Genomic DNA, 19,035 nt, shown 5'->3' with positions numbered 1-19,035 from the left:
CCATACACCAAAGATTCAAATGATGTAAATGTGACATTACTGGACCCCTTCCTTAACGCTGTATACGTGTAAGAAAAAAGTAAGTTGAAAGAAACAATGCACTATTTATTTTTTGCACAGTTCAACTGGGCACAAAGTAAGCTATAAAAATTCCCAATAATGATGTCTAAAGAAAATCCTTTGTGTATTTGGTTTTACATATTAATTACTCTAGAAAGTTTCTGAACTCTGTTTAATAGCAGATCTCCTTTCTTGATAGTTTCTTGGTACTGCCAGTTCTTGCTATCAGGTCTATAAATAAATTCAGGGAAAACATGAATTAGTTAGCAGTTACATTACTCCCAAACAATAGCTGGCCTACTTTAAAAATAAGGCACCCTTTTTAAAGAATGCCCGTTGTTATGATAAGTATTACAAATGATACAGAAACTTAAGAGTACCTGTTGGTTTCCACTATTTCATTCACTTTATCTATTTTGCAGTGTAGCCTCCCAGCAGCAATAAACCTGGAGAGTTCCCTAATTGAGAGAGAAGGGAAAAGCGTTTAGCATTAGCCTTATAGAAAATTCTCAGAAAAATGAATTGCACTAAATACATGATTCAGTTGTCTTTCAAGGTAACATCTGGATGTACAGCAGTTGAGCTGACTCCCTCAAGGGGGACAGTCAGAGAGTCTCCACTCATGGCGCGGTTGAGGGGTGTGTTCACTCAGTCACTGCCCCGTGACGTGGGGGCAAGTGAGATCCTTTGGTATCACTGTGCAGCTCTCGTAGATACCTGAGAGAATATGTGGAAAGGTGACCCCTTTAAAATATCTATTTGTAATAGAACTAGGTTGAATATAAGAGTCCTCCTAATCAAGAAAAATTGTGACAGATGACTCTCCCAGGTACCACACCATCTTGCTCCTAGCACATAAACACCCAAAGTGCCATTTCAAGTTGGTGGGCAAAGGAGGCTGAGAATGATGTGAAGGCAGCTTAACTCCCACAAATCCCAGAAACCAGGTAAGGAAAAAAACTATATGCTAGTGGCGCTCTAAAGCTAGAAGTTATGCAATTCTTACTAATTTAAGATGTTTACAGAGCGTGCTCTATTTCTACACTCATTAAAAATATATTTGATTCAATGACTACAACAGCCATTGTTTCAACTGTTAGTTTTTGAATCATGTTACTGAGTGGCTTTAGGTAAACTGTAAAAATTTTTTTTAAAGCTCACTGGTTTTAAACTCACTTGTGTTCACTTTCCAGGTACTCAAATAGTTGCGTCTCCAAACTGCAGCTGCGAAACCCATCTGCATCTGTTTTTCTGGGACTGAGGTCCACAGGGTGAACTACACAAGCAGACACCCCCAGCCTTGTGAGTCCTACTAAGATCCACAGGAGAGCTGGGGAAACTCCTAAAGAGAAAGCTAGGAACAAGATGTAGACAGCAGCACTGCCCGGGGCCTGAACGCAGACTCGGACTGAAGTGTGCCCTCTGCGGAGGTGAGACCTGCGGGGCAACTGCTGCTGTCCCTGCCCACTCACACCGACCAGTCTGCCCTTCAGATCCACCAAGGTCATCTGTCCCTGCCCATCGCTGCGGCTGTGCACACCACCACCCCCGCTGCAGTAAGCTAGGCCGGTGCGCTCTCCAATCTGTCTGAGCTACTCCTTCCATGTTAAGTGTCTTCTTTCATCCTATAAAAATCTTAAACATGCAATCACATCGCTCTCAAGGCCCCAGAAAGCCCTCTGGGGTTGGTTATGCTGATTCTGAACTCAGTGCAGCCAGAGGTGTCTCAGCACAGCCTCCTTTCTGATTACAACAACAAAGTTTAACTACTTACTGCCCTCTTCTCCAAGCCACCCTCATATACAGGTGTCCAGTAAGAATGAGCCAGACATCTGCTGTGTAAACAGAACCTAAAAACCAGAGTTGCATCCTAAGTTCCCAACAAAACACCTACCAGCAAAATTACACAGTACAGCCCACGGGTGTGGTTTCTAACCTTACATGTTTCAGTAACAGTTGTGTCTGTCCAAATAATGGCTCTGTCCTTTTCTCCACCAGTATCTTACTGAGTCTAAGAAAATGGAAAACCAAAGTACAAGTGTTCTTTAAACTTACAGAAAGATTTCACCAAAACTCGTAAGGTAGGAAACAAACTTAGAGCAAGGCCTTCCTAGGCAACAACACATCTCAGTGTGTGCTTGAAACCTCTGCCTCTAAAGCTGGGCTGCGAGCATGAAGGGAAGAACTCAGTAATTCAAATACCACTGCAGTGGCCTACAGCATACTACTAACAATACTTCCTACTTCAGTGCGCCTTTTCCACAGATTCAGCTGAGCCTCACCCTGCTCCCAAGGAGCAACGGCCTCATCACCACAACACTGTTAAACTAAGAAACAGCAAAAGAAGCCAGACCAACCCCTCTTCTCATGCGCTGCTCTCCACAGTGAGCGCCTCCACGTTCACCCCATGAGGAACAACTCCAGTGCCCCCCAACCAGACCTACTCTCACCAAGGAAAGCAAACCCCTCTGAAGCGTCCAGCCTTCTACTTTGCCATGGAGAATAAACTACTCTCTGCCTTGAGAGTGAGGAAACTTCTGGCTCCATAATTTGGTTATATTTCGTGTGTTTTACTGAGTGTAAATATTACTCTAAACCAACCCATGCAGAAATATTCATGTGCATGCTAAGGTGACTGAGGATGAAACGTACTGATGTCTGTAACTTTCTCTGAAGTCCTTAAAAATAAGGTAAAGCAAATACTGTGATGATAGAATCAAGAATAAATATTTACAATTTCTCCATGTTTGAAATTTTTTGTAATAAAACATTAGAAAAAACAAAATGGCTAAACAGAGTATGGTCTTTCAAAAATGAAATGCATGAGAAGTTCCTTAGAAACTACCATATAAGCACTCGGAGCCAACAGTTGAACCTTCGGGGACCACTTCTAGCAAGAGGCCATCTGCACAGCTCACCCTCTGAATATCTACTTCGCCCCACCCCCACCCCCTCGGTGTGGAGACACACCTCGTTACCTACCCCAGGCCCTACACGCCTATACCCCTGCCTGCCTCCCACCGGGCTGCAGCGATGCATCTCTCTGCACCATCTGATTATCGCTGCAGACTGCTTCTACCTGAAATGACACACACATTGACGTGCATACTTGCCAACTCTCCCCAAAACTAGAATGAAACTCCATGAAGACAGACCTGGAATAATGCCAACCATACACTAAGGGCTTTAGTACCTATCTGATGAACCTTTGAATCAAAGTCTTTGATTTTTAGCAACCAAAAAATTGAAGGCATGCTCAGAAGAGATGGGACCCAATGAGAAGTGTAAGACAGTGAGCCGAGAGTCACGACTGTCGTACCAGAGTGGAGTCAACGGTGTAACAGACACCACTTTGCTACCACAGCACCAAAGTAGAAACACAGAATATGTGCAAGTGGACAGAGTGTACAAGTTTACACACTCAAAGGTGTAACTGTAAAGAATAAATTAACACGATGCTGTTCAAACTTACTGATCAATGAACTCCACACCAACACCAAAAGCTTCTGCCATATAGCCCAGGGTTAACGACCGGTAGGACTCCAGCAGCTGACTGTACGCGTGGATTCGCATTTCTCGCACATAGTATCGATAATGAGGTGCAAAAAGCCAGTCCTTTTTCATTTCCTGTTCCACAACAGCTGCAAGGAATAAGATGACACATTAACAACCTCCCTTTGGATAAACTGATAAAACTGGAGGGCGGATTTATAACATGATAAAAATTAATAGCCTTGATCTATAAAGTGTACACAGAATATTAATGAGCAATCCACAGAAGTACAATCATTTTCCTGAATAACAGTACCTATTACCGTTCTAAGTAATGAGGATATGATAGGAAACCACAAGATAAGATCTCTGCTGCCACAGCAACTCAATTTCCAAAGGGAAGAAGAGAGAAATGAAGAAACAAGGTAGGCTCCTAGAATAATAACAAGCTCCGTGAAAATAAAACTGTGACGTGAGTGGTGAGCAGGAGGCCCTCCCCGAGACTGGAGCGGACAGGGAAGTGCGCTCTGAGGAGCCGGCCGCACCAAGAGCAGCAGACTCAGAGCAACAGACTCGGCAGGCAGAGCCTGGCTCAGCCCTGGACCAGAAAGGGGGGCGGGTTCAGAGGGTGGCAGGGGGACAGCTATGCAGACGGGGAAGGTGAGCAAGGAAGAGTCAAGCGTATACTTATTTCTGGCTAGAATAGATCAAAATCCTTGCAGAATTTCTCCTTGTTTGAGTTTTTGGGTGGGGTGGGGAGGGGTTCAAACGTTACACTTTGGCGAGGCGGAGATGGATTCTCTTATTAGATATCCAAGTTGAAGATCCCAAGGCTTGGGTCTGGTGGTCGCTGGCAGGTTTGGGGCTGGAGACTCACATTTGGAAATCCCTGCCATCCACTGCAGTTGATGACAGAACACAGCTAGAGATCAGGGCAGTGACCGCGCCTAGGTCAGTTAGCCACTGAAAGGCCTAACAAAGGATAAGGCACAGCTGGAGAAAATACAGAATTCAATACACTAACGCACTAAGGCGCTGAAAAAAGGTTAACTGGCCGTTCCAAGGAGGTCCACCTACTAGATCTGCCACTACGTATACAGCGTCCAACGCGTAAGAGCCACTTAAAGACACTTACTGACCCAGTGCCCAGCTATTTGTATGGAGACATGAAGAAATATTCATTATATTTTAGGAAAAAAGCTACTTAAAAACCCTAAAAAGCTACTTAGAAACCTGCATGCAAAATACATCTACACATATTTCACAGTGCTTCGTGCCTGTGTCTCGGACACAAACGCCCTTGGAACCTGAGCTCAGCAGCTGCCTCACGAGCGAGAGCCCAGGCAGGCCAAGGACAGAGCGCCTCTTTCTTCTTCATGTGATATGTTTGAAAATTTTCCACGTATACAGAAAACCTCGGGGTTTTGGGGTGACTGTTATTTTCCAATTTTCAAAGTACATAATGAATAACAGTTCTGGGAGGATATATAACTATCTTAAAATGATTCTGGAACAATTCTGTGTAATTTATAATATGAATTTGGACATTAAGACTTTCTCAGCTCGGTTTATTTGTAAACTTCTGAAAACTAGGTTTTACCTAGAAAAGGATGTTATTTCCTCTTTCAAATAAAATATTTCAAAGTACACAGTCTATGAATACTTAGCAAAGCAAAAAAGCTTATTACAAAGCCAAATAAATGCGACATATCTCACTATACAGGAGCAGACAGTAAATGATACAAATGATAACTGTTGTCAAAAGCTTCCTCTCTCTCTCCTTTGCATTTAAAATGCCTGGGATGTGGAGGGCGGTCCCAAGCCCGGCCTCGCTGTCCCGGGGTGCACAAGGGCTGCTCTGCCTGCACCCCCCTTGCAGGTGAGTAGGTAAGCAGACTGTGATACACATGCATCGAAATGCTCCTCACAGGAAAATACAATGAACCACTGCAAAGAAATGGCAATGACATGGACTTTAGTGCAAGAAATGTACCAGCTGTACTACAAGGCTGGTAGTCAGCAGTATGCTACGGACACAGAAAGACAGATCAATGGAACACAGAAGCAAGTCCAGAAATATATAGACACCTATGACCAATTAATCTATGACAAAGGAGGTAAGCATATACAATGGAGAAAAGACCATCTCTTCAGTAAGTGGTGCTGGACAGCTCCATGTGACAGGATCAAATTGGAACATTCCCTAACACCATACACAAAAATAAACTTGAAATGGATCAAAGACCTAAATGTAGGAAAACAAGGAATACTCTGCCATAAATCACAGCAATGTCTTTTTTGATGACCTCCTAGAGTAAAAAATAAACAGGAGTTAATTAAAAGCTCCTTCACAGCAAATGAACCACAAAATGAAAAGACAACCCAAAGAATGGGAGATATTTGCAAACAAAGCAACCTACAAGGGGTTAATCTCTACAGCACACAAACAGCCCCTGAAGCTCTGTCAAAAACCAAACTACCCAATCACAAAACTGGCAGAATTTCCCTGGGGGGTCAGTGGTTAGGACTCTCTGCTCTCAATGTAGGGGCAAGCCTTTGACCCCTGGTCAGAGAAGATCCCACATGCCTAGCAGCCAAAAAAGAAAAAATGGGGGCAGAAGATCTAAATAGACATTTCTCAGGGGAAGAAATACAGATGGCCAAGACGCACAGGAAACATCAGTAATTACCAGAGAAATGCAAATCAGAACTACAATAAGGCATCACCTCACATTGATTTGAATGGCCATCATCAAAATGTCTACAATAAATGTTGAAGAGGGTGTGGAGGAAAGGGAACCTTTTTACACTGTCGGTGGGAATATAAACTAGTAACAGCCACTTCGGACCAGAATATGGGGTTCATTGAAAAAACGAAACATAGAACTACCATATAATCCAGCAGTTCCCCTCTTGGGCATATATATATTTGGAGAAAGCCATAATCTGAAAAGATACATGCATGCCAATGCTCACAACAGCATTTTACAACAGGTAGGACAGGGAGGCAGCCTCTCTGCCAGCAGAATATAAATATGAGTACATACACATAATGGAATGTTACTTCAGCCACAACAAAGATTGAACTAATGCCTTCGCCAGCAATGTGGATGGACCTGGAGATGCTCACACTAAGTGAAGGAAGTCAGAGAAGGACAAAAAGCCCATGATGTCACTCACGGGCAGAACGTGAAAGCCCATACATAGGACCTCATTTACAAACACTAAGACTCACAGACTTTGGTAAGCAGGACAAACTTCCGGTTACCAAAGGGGAAAGGGGGGCTAGGGGGAGGGAAGGCATGCATTAGGAGGCTGGGGTTTACACGTACCCAGTAATATATTACATGTACTTTACAACACTCTGTGAGAATTAGATAGGAGAAGACTCTGAAGAAGTATACACATATGTATCATGTAACTGAGCCAGTCTGCTTAATACCAAAACCACCACTGGGTAAATCAACTCTACTCCAGCACACAATAAACATTAAATTTAAAAAGAAAAGAGACTAAAAAACAGAGAGAGACGTCAACAATGTTACCTCAGGCCCGGGTGTCCTGGGATGCGGTCGCCTTCCTGGAGCCCGAGCAGCCTGTTCCCAGGCAGGAGTGGGGTGGGGCTGAGGGAACGGGGGAGATGCGCCTGCAAAGGAGCCCCCTCCCCTGGTCCCCTGTGAATGGGACCCCAATCTCCAGATCTGGGGGGGGGCGCTCCGAGAGCTCAGTCAAGCCTAGAACACCCAGATTACGGTCGAGCCGCTGGGCAGGAAGAGCTCTGACATGTCACTTGGTCTCCGAGTCCCCTCGGGTGAGGCTCCCACCAGCAGCTCCCCTCCTTGGAGCCGCCCTCCCCCAGTACCCCAGCACCCTCAGGAGCACAGTTCAGGGAGGTCTTGGGATGTGGGGGAGTGCAGGATAAGGGGAAAAAGGTCAAAAGACCCGAGCCCTGGCACATTCCACTCTAATCTACAACCCCGGAACACAACTTTCTCTAGGGCTCTGACTGCCCAAGAAACTGGAGGGGAGCATGGAGGACTGCCGCCCCCTTGTGGACGTTTCCTGTAACAGCAGCCTGAAAACCGGTTAACAGACACCAAGGGACGCTTTCATGCAAAGATGGGCACAGTCAAAGAAACGGTGTGGACCTAACAGAAGGAGAAGACATTAAGAAGAGGTGGCAAGGATACACAGAAGATACAAAAAGATCTTAGTGACCCAGACAACCACCACAGTGAGATCACTGAGAACCAGACGTCCTACAGTGTGAAGTCAAGTGGGCCTTTAGGAAGCATCACTAGGAACAGAGCTGGTGGAGGTGATGGAATTCCACCTGAGCTATTTCAAATCCTAAAAGATGATGCTGAGAAAGTGCTACACTCAACACGCCAGCAAATTTGGAAAATTTAACAGTGGCGACAGGACTGGAAAAAGTGTCTTTATTCCAATCCCAAAGAAGGGCAAGGTCAAAGAATGTTCAAACTACCGCACAATTGTGCTCATTTCCCATGCTAGTAAGGTTATGCTCAAAATCCTTCAAAGTAGGCTTCAGCAATATGTGAACTGAGAACTTTCAGATGCACAAGCTGAGTTTAGAAAAGGCAGAGGAACCAGAAATCAAATTGCAAACATTTGCTGGATCATACAGAAAGTAAGGGAATTCCAGAAAAACATCTACTTCTGCTTCATTGACTATGCTAGTCTTTGACTGTGTGGATCACAACAGACTGTGGAACATTCTTAAAGAGATGGGAATACCAGACCACCTTAGCTGTCTCCTGAGAAACCTGTATGCAAATCAAGAACAAACAGTTAGAAGCTTACATGGAACGACTGCCTTGTTCAAAACTGGGGAAGGAGTATGACAAGGCTGTACACTGTCACCTGTCTGTTTAACTTCTGTGCAGAGGACATCATGCGAAATGCTGGGCTGGACGAATCACCAGCGGGATCAAGATTTCCAGGAGAAATATAAACGACTTCAGATATGCAGATGATACCACTCTAATGGCAGAAAGTACAGAGGAAGTAAAGAGCCTCCTGATGAGGGTGAAAGAGCAGAGTAACAAAGATGGCTTAAAACTCAACATTTTAAAAAAAAACTACAATGATGGCATCGGGTCCCATCACTCCATGGCAAATAAAAGGGGGAAAAGTGGAAATGGTGACAGACTTTATTTTCTTGGGCTTCAAAATCACTGTGGATGGTGACTGCAGCTATGAAATTAAAAGATGCTTGCTCCTTGGAAGGAAAGCTATGACAAACCTAGATAGCACATTAAAACTCACAGACGTCACTTTGCCAACAAAGGTGTGGATAATCAAAGGTATGCTTTTTCCAGTAGTCATGTACAGATGTGAAAGCTGGGACCATGAAGAAGGCTGAGCACCAAGGAATTGATCCTTCAGAACTGTGGTGCTGGAGAAGACTCTGAAGAGTCCTTTGGAGAGCAAGGGGATTAAACCAGTCAATACTAAAGGAAACCAACTCTGAATATTCATTGGAAGGACTAATGTTGAAGCTCCAATATTTTGGCCACCTGATATGAAGAGCTGACTCATTGAAAAGACCCTGATACTAGGAAAGACTGAAAGCAGAAGGGGGTGGCAAAGGAGGAGATGGCTGGATGGAATCACCAACTCAATGGACATGAGTTTGAGCAAACTCCAGGAGATGGTGATGGACAGGGAAATGTGGCGTGGTGCAGTCCATGGGGTGGCAAAGAGTTGCACATGATTTAGCAACTGAACAACAATATGTAAAACAGGTAATTCACAAGGACCTAATAAATAACACAGGGAACTCTACTCAACACTGTAATAACCTAGGTAGGAAAAGAATCTAAAGAGGAATACATATGTATCTCTGTAACTGAATCAGGTTGCTTAACACCAAAAACAAACACCACTGTGTAAATTACTCCAGTATACAATAAAAATAAAATTTAAAAAGAAAACAACAGAAATATCAGCCGTATTCCCCTCAGGCCCAGGGACCTGGGCTGCAGTCACATCCCTGAAGCCTGAGCAGCCTTGGGACCCAAGGCAGGACTGGGATGGGGCTGAGGGAGCTGGGGAGGATGTACCAGCCAATGAGCCCCCTCTGGACCCTGAGTGCCTGATCCCCTGTGGATGGGACCCCAATTTCCAGATCCAGGCGAGCCCTCCTAGAGCTCAACCAAGCCGAGTGCCCCCCAGAACGGTGGACCCTCGGGGTTCAAAGAGCTCTGAAAGCCAGCCGGTCTCTAGTCTCCTGGGGCGGGGTTCCCACTGCCAGCCTCCCTGAGTTACCCCACCTAAGCACCACAGCACCCTCAGCAGGGCAGGCTGGGGAAGGCTTGGGATTTCTCTGGGTGGGGAGGGGCGCAGAATAAGGTGGAAGAAGTGATGAGACCAGACCCGTGGAGCGCTGCGCTCTAACCTACGACCCTGGAGCACGACTTTCTCTGGGGCGCTGATGGCCCACGGATCCCGAGAGCAGCGTGAAGCGCGGCCACCGCGTGGACATCCCACAACCACCACCTGAGAGCAAGCGAGAAGGAAGGCCGCTCACTTGTCTGGCTCTTTCCGACCCCGTGGACTATACAGTCCATGGAATTCTCCAGGCCAGAATACTGGAGTGGGTAGGTGTTCCCTTCTCCAGGGGATCTTCCCAACCCAGGGATCAAACATGGGTCTCCTGCATTGCAGGCGGACTCCTTACAGCTGGGCCGCCTGTGCAGCGGTGCATGCTGGCAGCTCTTCAGACTCACAAGGCCTGCGGGGCTGTAGCGGACACCTGCCCCAGGCAGTGTCCCAGGGCCGGTAATCAGAAACGATTCGAGGCATGCTGGACCTTCAACAAGTCACTCTTAGGGGGTCAGCGTAAGGTACGCTGCCTTTCCCCCCCGCCCTTTTCTGAAAGCACAAGAAAATATGCTCCATGTTGCTATTCAAGAAATAATTAGCACCAGTCTGATTGGTCATCATCAAAAAGACTACGAACAGCAGTTTGGGGCAGAAGCATCCATGTGTTCCGATGGCAGAGCTGCTGTGAGCCTGAAACCACCATGTCTCAGTCATCAGCTCGACTCCAAAATGAAGTAGAAAGCTTTTAAAAAAAAATTACAAACAGTAAATGTGGGTGAGTGCATGGAGAACAGGGAACCTGCCTATGCTTTTGGGGGACAATGTAAATTGCTAACAGTCACCAGAGGCGACACAATGGAGGTTCCTTAAAGAAACTAAACATAGGGCTGCCTCATGATCTGCTCTCACTCCTGGGGCTTGAGGTGGAGAAAAGCCATACTTCAGAAAGACACACACACCCAGCGGTCACTGCGGCACCATTTACATTAGCCTAACAGGAAGCACCCAAAGTTCCAGGGAAGATGGATGGATCAAGCCAGTGTTTCATACATGTACAATGAAGTATGACTCAGCTGTAGAAAAGGATGAGTTACTGTCATTTCCAGCAGCATGCAGAGACCTGGTGATGGTCACAGTAAGCGAAGGAAGTCAGACAAAGAATGACAAAAAGCCTATGAGATCACTTACTGGTCTAACCTACAGATTGATAAAAATGAACTCATTTACAAAACAGAAACAGACTCAAGAGACTTAGCATAGACACTTCTGGTTACCAAAGGAAAGGGGGGTTGGATAAATCAGAGCTTGGGAAGCACACACACACTACTATCAGACAGTAAACAGCCAGCAAGGTCCTCGTGTATAGCACAGGGAGCTCTACTCAATGTTTTGTAATAACCTATATGAGAAAAGAATGAAAAAAGAATGAATATGTGTGTGTGTATAACTGAATCACTCTGCTATAGCCCTGAAACTAACACAACACTGTAAATCAACTACACTCCAATAAAGTTTGTTTTTTTTTAATTTTTAAATATCTGGGAAATGAGTAAATTTGGTACACATCCCATTTGTCTCTTAAATTAGACACTTCCACGAAGCACTCAATGACATATAGGCACTGTGCTCGTGTCAAGATCATTACAAAGGAAAAAAAAGTAAGGTCTGCTCCTAATAATTCTGGGTAGCAGTAGAGAAAAACTGTAATAAAGCATCACAGAATAATTTGTTTTCAAAACAAGGCATATGTCCAATAAGCACATGAAAAGATATTCAAAACCATCACTGCACCCACTAAGATGCCTATAATCAAAAAAACACACAATTAACAAGTATTATGGTGGGGGCGGTGGGGCGGGGGGGGGAACAGGACTGGGACTCACACACACTGCTGGTGGTAATGTAAAATGGTGTAACTGCTCCAGAGAACAGTTTGGCAGTTTCTCAAACAGTTTATCTAATCGTTACCATATGACCCAGCCATTCCATTACTAGGTATACACCCAGGAGAAAGCATACACTGTGTCCATACAAAAACTTGTATATAAACACTCATTACAACACTGTTTATAACAATGTCCATCACCTGATAAGTGGATAAATAAAATACTGTCCCCATGCAATGGTGTGTCACTAGCTGTAAACTGAATGCAGCTCTGATATGCTACAGCACAGACGACAGTAAAAGCATTATGCTGGGCAAAAGGAGCTGAGCACAAAAGGCCACACGCTGTGTAAGTCCATTTATGTGCCAGGTCCAAAATAAGCAAATCCACGGAGACAGACAGGGGCTGTGAACAGGATGGGAGGTGCCTCTAAAGGGTACAGATCATCTTTCGGGTGATGAAGATGTTCTGCAACCAATGGTGTGGTTGCACACCCTGTCAATAGATGGGGCATAAAATAAGAGCTCCAGAAATGGAGAGAAGGGGTTTATTAAAAACCTCTTTGGCTGAAGGAATAAGGGGAGAGTTCCACATCTGAGCAGAATACGGACCATGGGATCCACGGCCATAAAAAAGGGAGAAGGGCAATCCCACACTTCAGCCGTGTGGGCAAACAGGAGAGGACAGGACCCCTCCACACCTGAGGAGCCCTGTCCCCACGCTGCATATAGGAGAGTACGAATCCCCGTGGGGTGTCCCAGGTGACTCGTGGCTTCCCAGAAGAATCCACCCGCCAGTGCAGGGGACACAGGTTCGATCCCTGGGTTAGGAAGATCCTGTGGAGGGTGAAATTGCAACCTACTCCAGAATTGTTGCCTGAAAAATCCCATGGACAGAAAGAGCCTGGCAGGCTAAACAGTCCATGGAGTTGCAGAGTCAGATATGACTGAGCACAGACACGTGAATTCCCACCAGGCAACCGAACTTTCTAGGCGTGGAGAAAGCACGCCATAAACACTGGGCCAACACTCACTCAGAAAATAAAAGACCGTCATCTGGAGTCCTCCTTTCCCAAGTTTTGTAAATGCTGCCTATTTATATGAACCAAATACCGTCTGAAACTTGCAGCAGACAAGAGAATTATCAATGCCAAGTTGTTTTCAGTTTTAGGAAAATCTGGGAAGGAACCCTGGGTAGAACACCACAAGCACATTCAACAGATTTTTCTCAACATCCCTTGAAAACGATTTGCAAATCAGCACAAAGACTCAGCTAATGCACAGCTAACTCAATTGAAAGGAGAGTCAAATTCCCACACATCAGTCCCCAAAACACTCAATGCTTAGAGCCATTTGCTCACTCCTGCTTTACATCCCCCACTGCTGCTAAGTCACTTCAGTCGTGTCTGACTCTGTGTGACCCCATAGACGGCAGCCCACCAGGCTCCCCCGTCCCTGGGATTCTCCAGGCAAGAACACTGGAGTGGGTTGCCATTTCCTTCTCCAGAGCATGAAAGTGAAAAGTGAAAGTGAAGTCGCTCAGTCATGTCCGACTCCTAGCGACCCCATGGACTGCAGCCTACCAGGCTCCTCCGTCCATGGGATTTTCCAGGCAAGAGTACTGGAGTGGGGTGCCACTGCCTTCTCCGTTACATCCCCTACGACTCTCTAAACCAGGGGTCGGGCATACTTCCTCAGCAGAGAACCAGACAGCTGATCTTTCTAGCTGGTGAGGGCCGCGGGACTGTCATGTATTTTCTTTGTTCTGTTTTGTTAAAAAATCCTTAAAAAAAATGTAAACATCAATCTTACCTTGTGGACCACACAAAAAGATATTTGATCAAAGTCTAAACAAGAATGGGCAAAAGATTAACCACGCTGACCAAAGAACAACAGCTATCTCTGCACACTGTATTTTTCATATATGTGAAAAATCACCTACGGTTATCTACAGACAGAGTCAGGAATAAGATGAAGACAGCCCCAACAAGCAACTCTACCCTTACCTAATGACTGGAAGAAAACAGAGTAACGGCATTCGTAGAGTGAAAACAGATACTGGCGAACAGCTGGAAGACTGTGCAACACCTCAAGAATCTCTGCTCCTTTAATTACCTAGGAATTTTTTAAAAACAAATGTATATTTTAATGATTATGGTTTATTTACTTTGGAAAAGCGTGGCGTATTCTTTAAATATGAGTATGAAAGACTCAGTCTTTACCTTTTCCCTGAGATCCGGTCTTTCTAAGGCAATCATGCTGACATAGACGGTGTAAGTCACAAAGGTTTTATAATCCATGAGTTCATAGGATGTAAATGTCGAAACTGTATCAAGGAAGAGTTCAGCTGCCTGTTTGAAATCACGAATAGCTACACAATAAAGACCTTGGTATACTTTTAGGCGGTTCCTCCGGTCCCAATCTCCTCCTTCCTCTATCAAGCTATAAAATTAAAACAAAACTCATAATCTGGAAATAAACAGTGCTCTTTGCAAGCTTTGTATTATTATGAAAGAGAGAACAACTTGTCACAACTTAAACCAAAAAGTAATATATAAAGAGAATAGTTTCCTAAATAAGTACATTAATTATTTGACCAAATGTACTAGTTGGAAACAAAAGAAAACAGATTTCTTATATCAATTTCTTATTTATAGCATTGTAATTTAGAGGGAATATATCCCCACACACTAAAATGTACCTTTTGGCCTTTTCTGTATTTCGAGTGATGAGGTCATTATCCATGTAAAATAAGCCAATTCTCAGGAGATAGAACACAATATCCAGTCGGTGACCCAGCGCCACAGTTTTGTCATATGTCTTGCGAAAGGCTGTCAGAGCACCTTCCTATCAAGAGAACAAGGCAAACAGGTGAAAAAAGGTTACATGTTTTGAAAGCTATAGCTGTCTAGGATTTTCTAAGCAAAGAGTGGGGGGGAAGAGGTAGGTGTGGAGACAGAAGAGTATGGCCATGAGGTGCTAACTGCTGAAGCTGGGTGGTAACTATTCTCTCCACTCGTAGAAAGTGTAAGAAGTACATAAAAAAAAAAAAAAATACATCAAATGTGTCTAAGCACATACTTATATTCTAGGGAAAAAAAACACATTCATAACTTATTCACCGTTGTTTCAGTTTTCTTCTTTGTTCTATATATTCAATATTTTTCCTCTCACAATTATAATACACTACTTTAAAAGTACTTTACTGTAAATTATCAATTCTAACAACTAAAGAGTATTAAAAAATTTTACCTTAATCACTCTTAGAATGCAACTGATTATTTAAATATACAATTCTATCTCAAATCATTGTGGAATAAAATGTTTTCATTGCTTTAAAAATATGAATATGTAAAAAAAAAAAAAAAAGAATATGTGAGACTTCCCTGGTGGTCCAGTTAGGATTAAGACTCTGCACTCCCACTGCTGTGGGTATGGGTTCGACCCCCAGTTGAGGAACTAAAATCCCACATGCTGTCTGATGTGGCCAGAAAAACAAACAAACAAAAAAAAACCAACAAAAAAGAAAAAAAGAAGAAAACAAGGTGAGCCTGTGACATCTTGTTGTATGAGAAAATAGGGAAGACCAATGAGATCATGTCAAAAGGACAAAGAAACCGTCTTAAAGGAACTTACACTAACAAATCTATAACAAACTGAGCACCAAAAATAATAATGACTATAATCAATACAGTACAGTGAGGAATAAAAATCCACCATGTCGGTTATTTAGTAAATAAAATATTAGAAACAAGAAAGCGGGCTTCCCTGGTGGCGCAGTGGGTGAGAATCCACCTGCCATGCTGGAGACATGGGCTCGACCCCTGGTCGGGGAGGACCCACGCGTGCGGCAGCGCAGCCAGGCCAGTGAGACACAGCTGCCACGGCGGGGGGCCCGAGAGTCCACGCTCCTCAAGAGAAGTCGCCACAACAAGCAGCAGCCCCTGCTCGCTGCAACTAGAGAAAGCCCGCACGCGGCAGTGAAGATGCAGCACGGCCAACAGTAAATAAAGATGAGACAAACGATAAACTGGAGGAAAAAAGAAAACTCTTCATTTTAGAAGAATGCTATTTGATAAACATGAACTATATTATTAGAACATCACCAATGTACAAAATGTGGATTCAGGCATATCCTTGTTGAAATTCCTCAAGGCCTGAATCAAAAGCTTTACATTTCTCATTCATTCATAATACTGCATCCTGTTTAAAACCAAACCAAAATAAACCACACACACTACCTACAAAAGCCACAAACTATTAGCCATATTTTAAACTGTTCTGTATTTTTCAACTTTTAAAATAACCAGATCTTAAATCCATAGTCAGTAGGAGAAAAAAAACAAAACTTGTTTTAAATTTAAATTAAATAATAATAGTTCAGATCATTTAACATTTCAGCACTTTGCCAAGGTACTAGTCTTAACTCCTGTGCCCCTGGGAACTATCATTATTCCGATTCAACAGCTGAGGAAACTCATCCAGTTGAGGAAATCATGATTACTGAAGCCAGAAACAGAAGTCAGGCAATCTGACCCGAGAGTCCACAGTATTCAGTTTTTTAAAGTTAATGTCACGTTATCCATTACTTTAGGGTACACTGCTTAAAATCAAGGACATCCAAAGCCCATCCTCTTAACCACTGTTATACAACAACTAGGTTAAAACGTAAACGACCCGATGCTTGCAGGTGCCCCTCCTGTGCCCTGATAGTCTAAGTTAGGTTGGCTGCTGGGCTGAAGAACACTCAGATACTAACACAAAAATTGTTCTCTGTCCCTGAGATTTCATCTCAGCATACACGCTGGAGAGACACAAGCATCTATACGCAGAGGCACACACAAGCATGTTTCTACAGCAGCAGCCTATCTTGGCAAAAACAGCTGAAAACAGCAGGCAGGTCCAACCACTGAATAGCTAAATAAAACACAGCATCACCCTACCACAATGGACTACTAACTAGCAGTGAACCGGAGTGAGCAAGACGTCAGCACACTAACATGGACAGTCACTCAGACATAATTTTGAAAGAAAAAATAAATAGGACAGCATGAGTACACTTTGATTCCGGTAATTTAAAACCATCTTTTTAAACCAATTCTGCCTAATTTCTACAAGTACATACACGTGCCTACAATCGTACAATAAGAGAGTTAAAAAGATGATCTTCAGGAGGCAGGAAAAAAGAAAGATCAAATGAAACTTCAGCATTAACTCTAAGATTTTAGTTTCTTACAAGGAGAGGATTACTTGTGTAAACAGTAATTTTTAAAACGCACCAGAACCAATGCTTCCCAACCAAGACAGGTTACAAAAGTAAACTACGGAAGACGTCCAAGTTTGGTAAGACAGCAGACAAGCGTGTCTGCACACGCACTTCTCTGAACCACAGGGAGAGATGGGGGAAAAAACCCACCTGGCTGCTATTTGGGGGGCAGGTGAGAGAAACAGTGTAGCAAGAAAACTATTAACTTTTTCTTCGTTCATTTCTGCACTGGCTCACGAGTTCAGGTAAGCAGATTACCTGTGCAGTTTTTGAAAGAGGGTAGTTAATGTTTAAAATGAGACCCTGAACAGTGCCCATTTCAGGCTACACAGACAGGAGACACCACCACACCCACCTTGTCGCCTATCCGGCAGAGGTACTCGGCCTTTGCCATCATCGCGTCTCGGATCTCGCTCTCCCCCAGATTCTTCTCTGCATCCTCCAGCTCCTCATCCAAACGTTTCAACTCGTCTTCGTTTGCCTTCTTCATTTTGTTGAGCAGGTCCACGTCCATCTGCCACTCCAGGGACTTGCACAAGGCTTCGTAATAAGGAGCCATGTCTGAAAGAGAGCGAGAGGGGTGTGACTAAGGCGTGGGCCTCCCCTCTCCTGCCCTACAGTGCCTACCCCCATCTTCTTCCTTCCACACAAGCTGTGAGGTCGTCCGCCAGACCCCTGCCCACTAGCAGGAAACGGCTGGGCACCACGAGGTGCTTGCTCCTGGGAGGGCAGCATCAGGACCAGGCCTGTCACCGCCGCCCTCTCCCAGGGCCGGGGATAGGGCAACCCTCGGTCTGCCTCTCGGGAGCTGATGTACTCAGTTAAGCGAAAGGGCGAGCTTGTTTACAGACACACACACCTCAGACCCGTGCACTTAAGGGTATAGAGCCCGCTGCCATCACTACGGGAAAGGCAAAAGGAACCGCTAACAAGCTTCCCCTCCACCGGCAACGCTAACGTCCCCGAGACCAGTCGCCAATGAGAATAAGCCCTGTCTCTGGCTCGGGGCTCAACACCTCGGGATCCCCCCAACCTGGTCCCAAGGCGGGACACGCAGAGCCGCACGCCACTCTGAAAGCCTGGAGGCGCCGAGAAAAGGAAAGCCCCGAGGTGCGGATAAGCCGGCCTGATTTCGGGGTCCCCGTCGGGGTAAACCGCTCAGGCTCGGGAGCGCGGGGCCGCCCGGGCCTAGGCCGCTGACTCGGCGCTCCCGCGGGCCTCACTGTTATCGCGGACGGCTGCCATCAGCTCGTCGCGGACCGCTGCGTCCCCGCGGTGCTCGGGCAGGCTGAGCAGGAAGCGCAGCTGCGCGATGCGCAGGTCCGGGTTCTTGGGCAGACCCTCCTCTTCTAGGTTCTCCAGCGGCATCGCGGCGGCGACAGCAGCGGCTCCGAACAGACGGCAACTCACAACCGAGACCGGCGGCGGCGGAAGTAGAAGACCCCGACTGCGCCCGGACGCCTCCAGCCCGGCTTCCGGTCCCAGCTCCGCCTCCGCCCGCAGCGCCCCCTGCTGGACACCCCCGGATATGCTCACCCGGCCCCGCGGTTTTCCCCCACTCCGGGATAGGAGGGTCCCAGGGAGGGTGGTACCCACCTCCAAAGTCGGATTTTCTAAACCTCTTTCTCCCTCCATTTTTTAGCTATTTCATTGTCCAATCCGTTTGTAATTAATAGAGGCTGGCAATCTTGAGGATTTTGAAAATATAATAACAACAACAGTAACAACCACAACAAAAAACAACCACTACAGTTGTCTAGGCCTCACTCTTTCCCTTTTACCTGTCTTCTTATACCTATTTCTTAAAAATATGAAAGTAAAGTTGCTGTACAATATTACATAAGTTTTAAAGGCTATACTCCATTTACAGTGGGCTTCCCAGGTGGCTCAGTGATAAGGAATCCACCTGCAATGCAGGAGACGTGGGTTTGATCCCTGGGATGGGAAGCTCCCCTGAAGGAGGAAATGGCAACCACTCCAGCAT

At 45.2% G+C, this 19,035-nt stretch overlaps 1 protein-coding gene across 1 annotated transcript; it reads right to left on the bottom strand.

Annotated features, from left to right (window-relative positions):
* Positions 1-84: 84 nt before the first annotated feature.
* PSMD6 (proteasome 26S subunit, non-ATPase 6) lies at positions 85-18,503 on the bottom strand. The gene is made up of 8 exons (XM_043442962.1): positions 18,275-18,503; positions 17,407-17,612; positions 14,487-14,632; positions 14,008-14,227; positions 13,792-13,900; positions 3,533-3,701; positions 441-518; positions 85-291 (listed from the first exon to the last, which is right to left on the bottom strand). The coding sequence occupies exons 1-8, from the start codon at positions 18,417-18,419 to the stop codon at positions 195-197; spliced, it is 1,170 nt and encodes a 389-aa protein (XP_043298897.1). The 5' UTR covers positions 18,420-18,503; the 3' UTR covers positions 85-194.
* Positions 18,504-19,035: the final 532 nt, after the last annotated feature.

Source organism: Cervus canadensis, chromosome 22 (assembly GCF_019320065.1).
Source record: "Cervus canadensis isolate Bull #8, Minnesota chromosome 22, ASM1932006v1, whole genome shotgun sequence".
Classification (NCBI taxonomy): Eukaryota; Metazoa; Chordata; class Mammalia; order Artiodactyla; family Cervidae; genus Cervus; species Cervus canadensis.
Note: the sequence above shows the minus strand (reverse complement) of the source record. Positions and strands in the feature narration are given on the sequence as shown.

What these genes read in the sequence shown, in the direction of transcription:
- PSMD6 (XM_043442962.1), bottom strand. Translation starts at nt 18,419, where the DNA reads ATGCCGCTGGAGAACCTAGAAGAGGAGGGTCTGCCCAAGAACCCGGAC. An exon ending in GGCAGCCGTCCGCGATAACA is followed by an intron (nt 17,613 to 18,274) that starts GTGAGGCCCGCG and finishes GCTCTCTTTCAG; the next exon opens with ACATGGCTCCTTATTACGAA. An exon ending in GGTGTGGAGTTCATTGATCA is followed by an intron (nt 519 to 3,532) that starts GTAAGTTTGAAC and finishes TCTCTCAATTAG; the next exon opens with GGAACTCTCCAGGTTTATTG.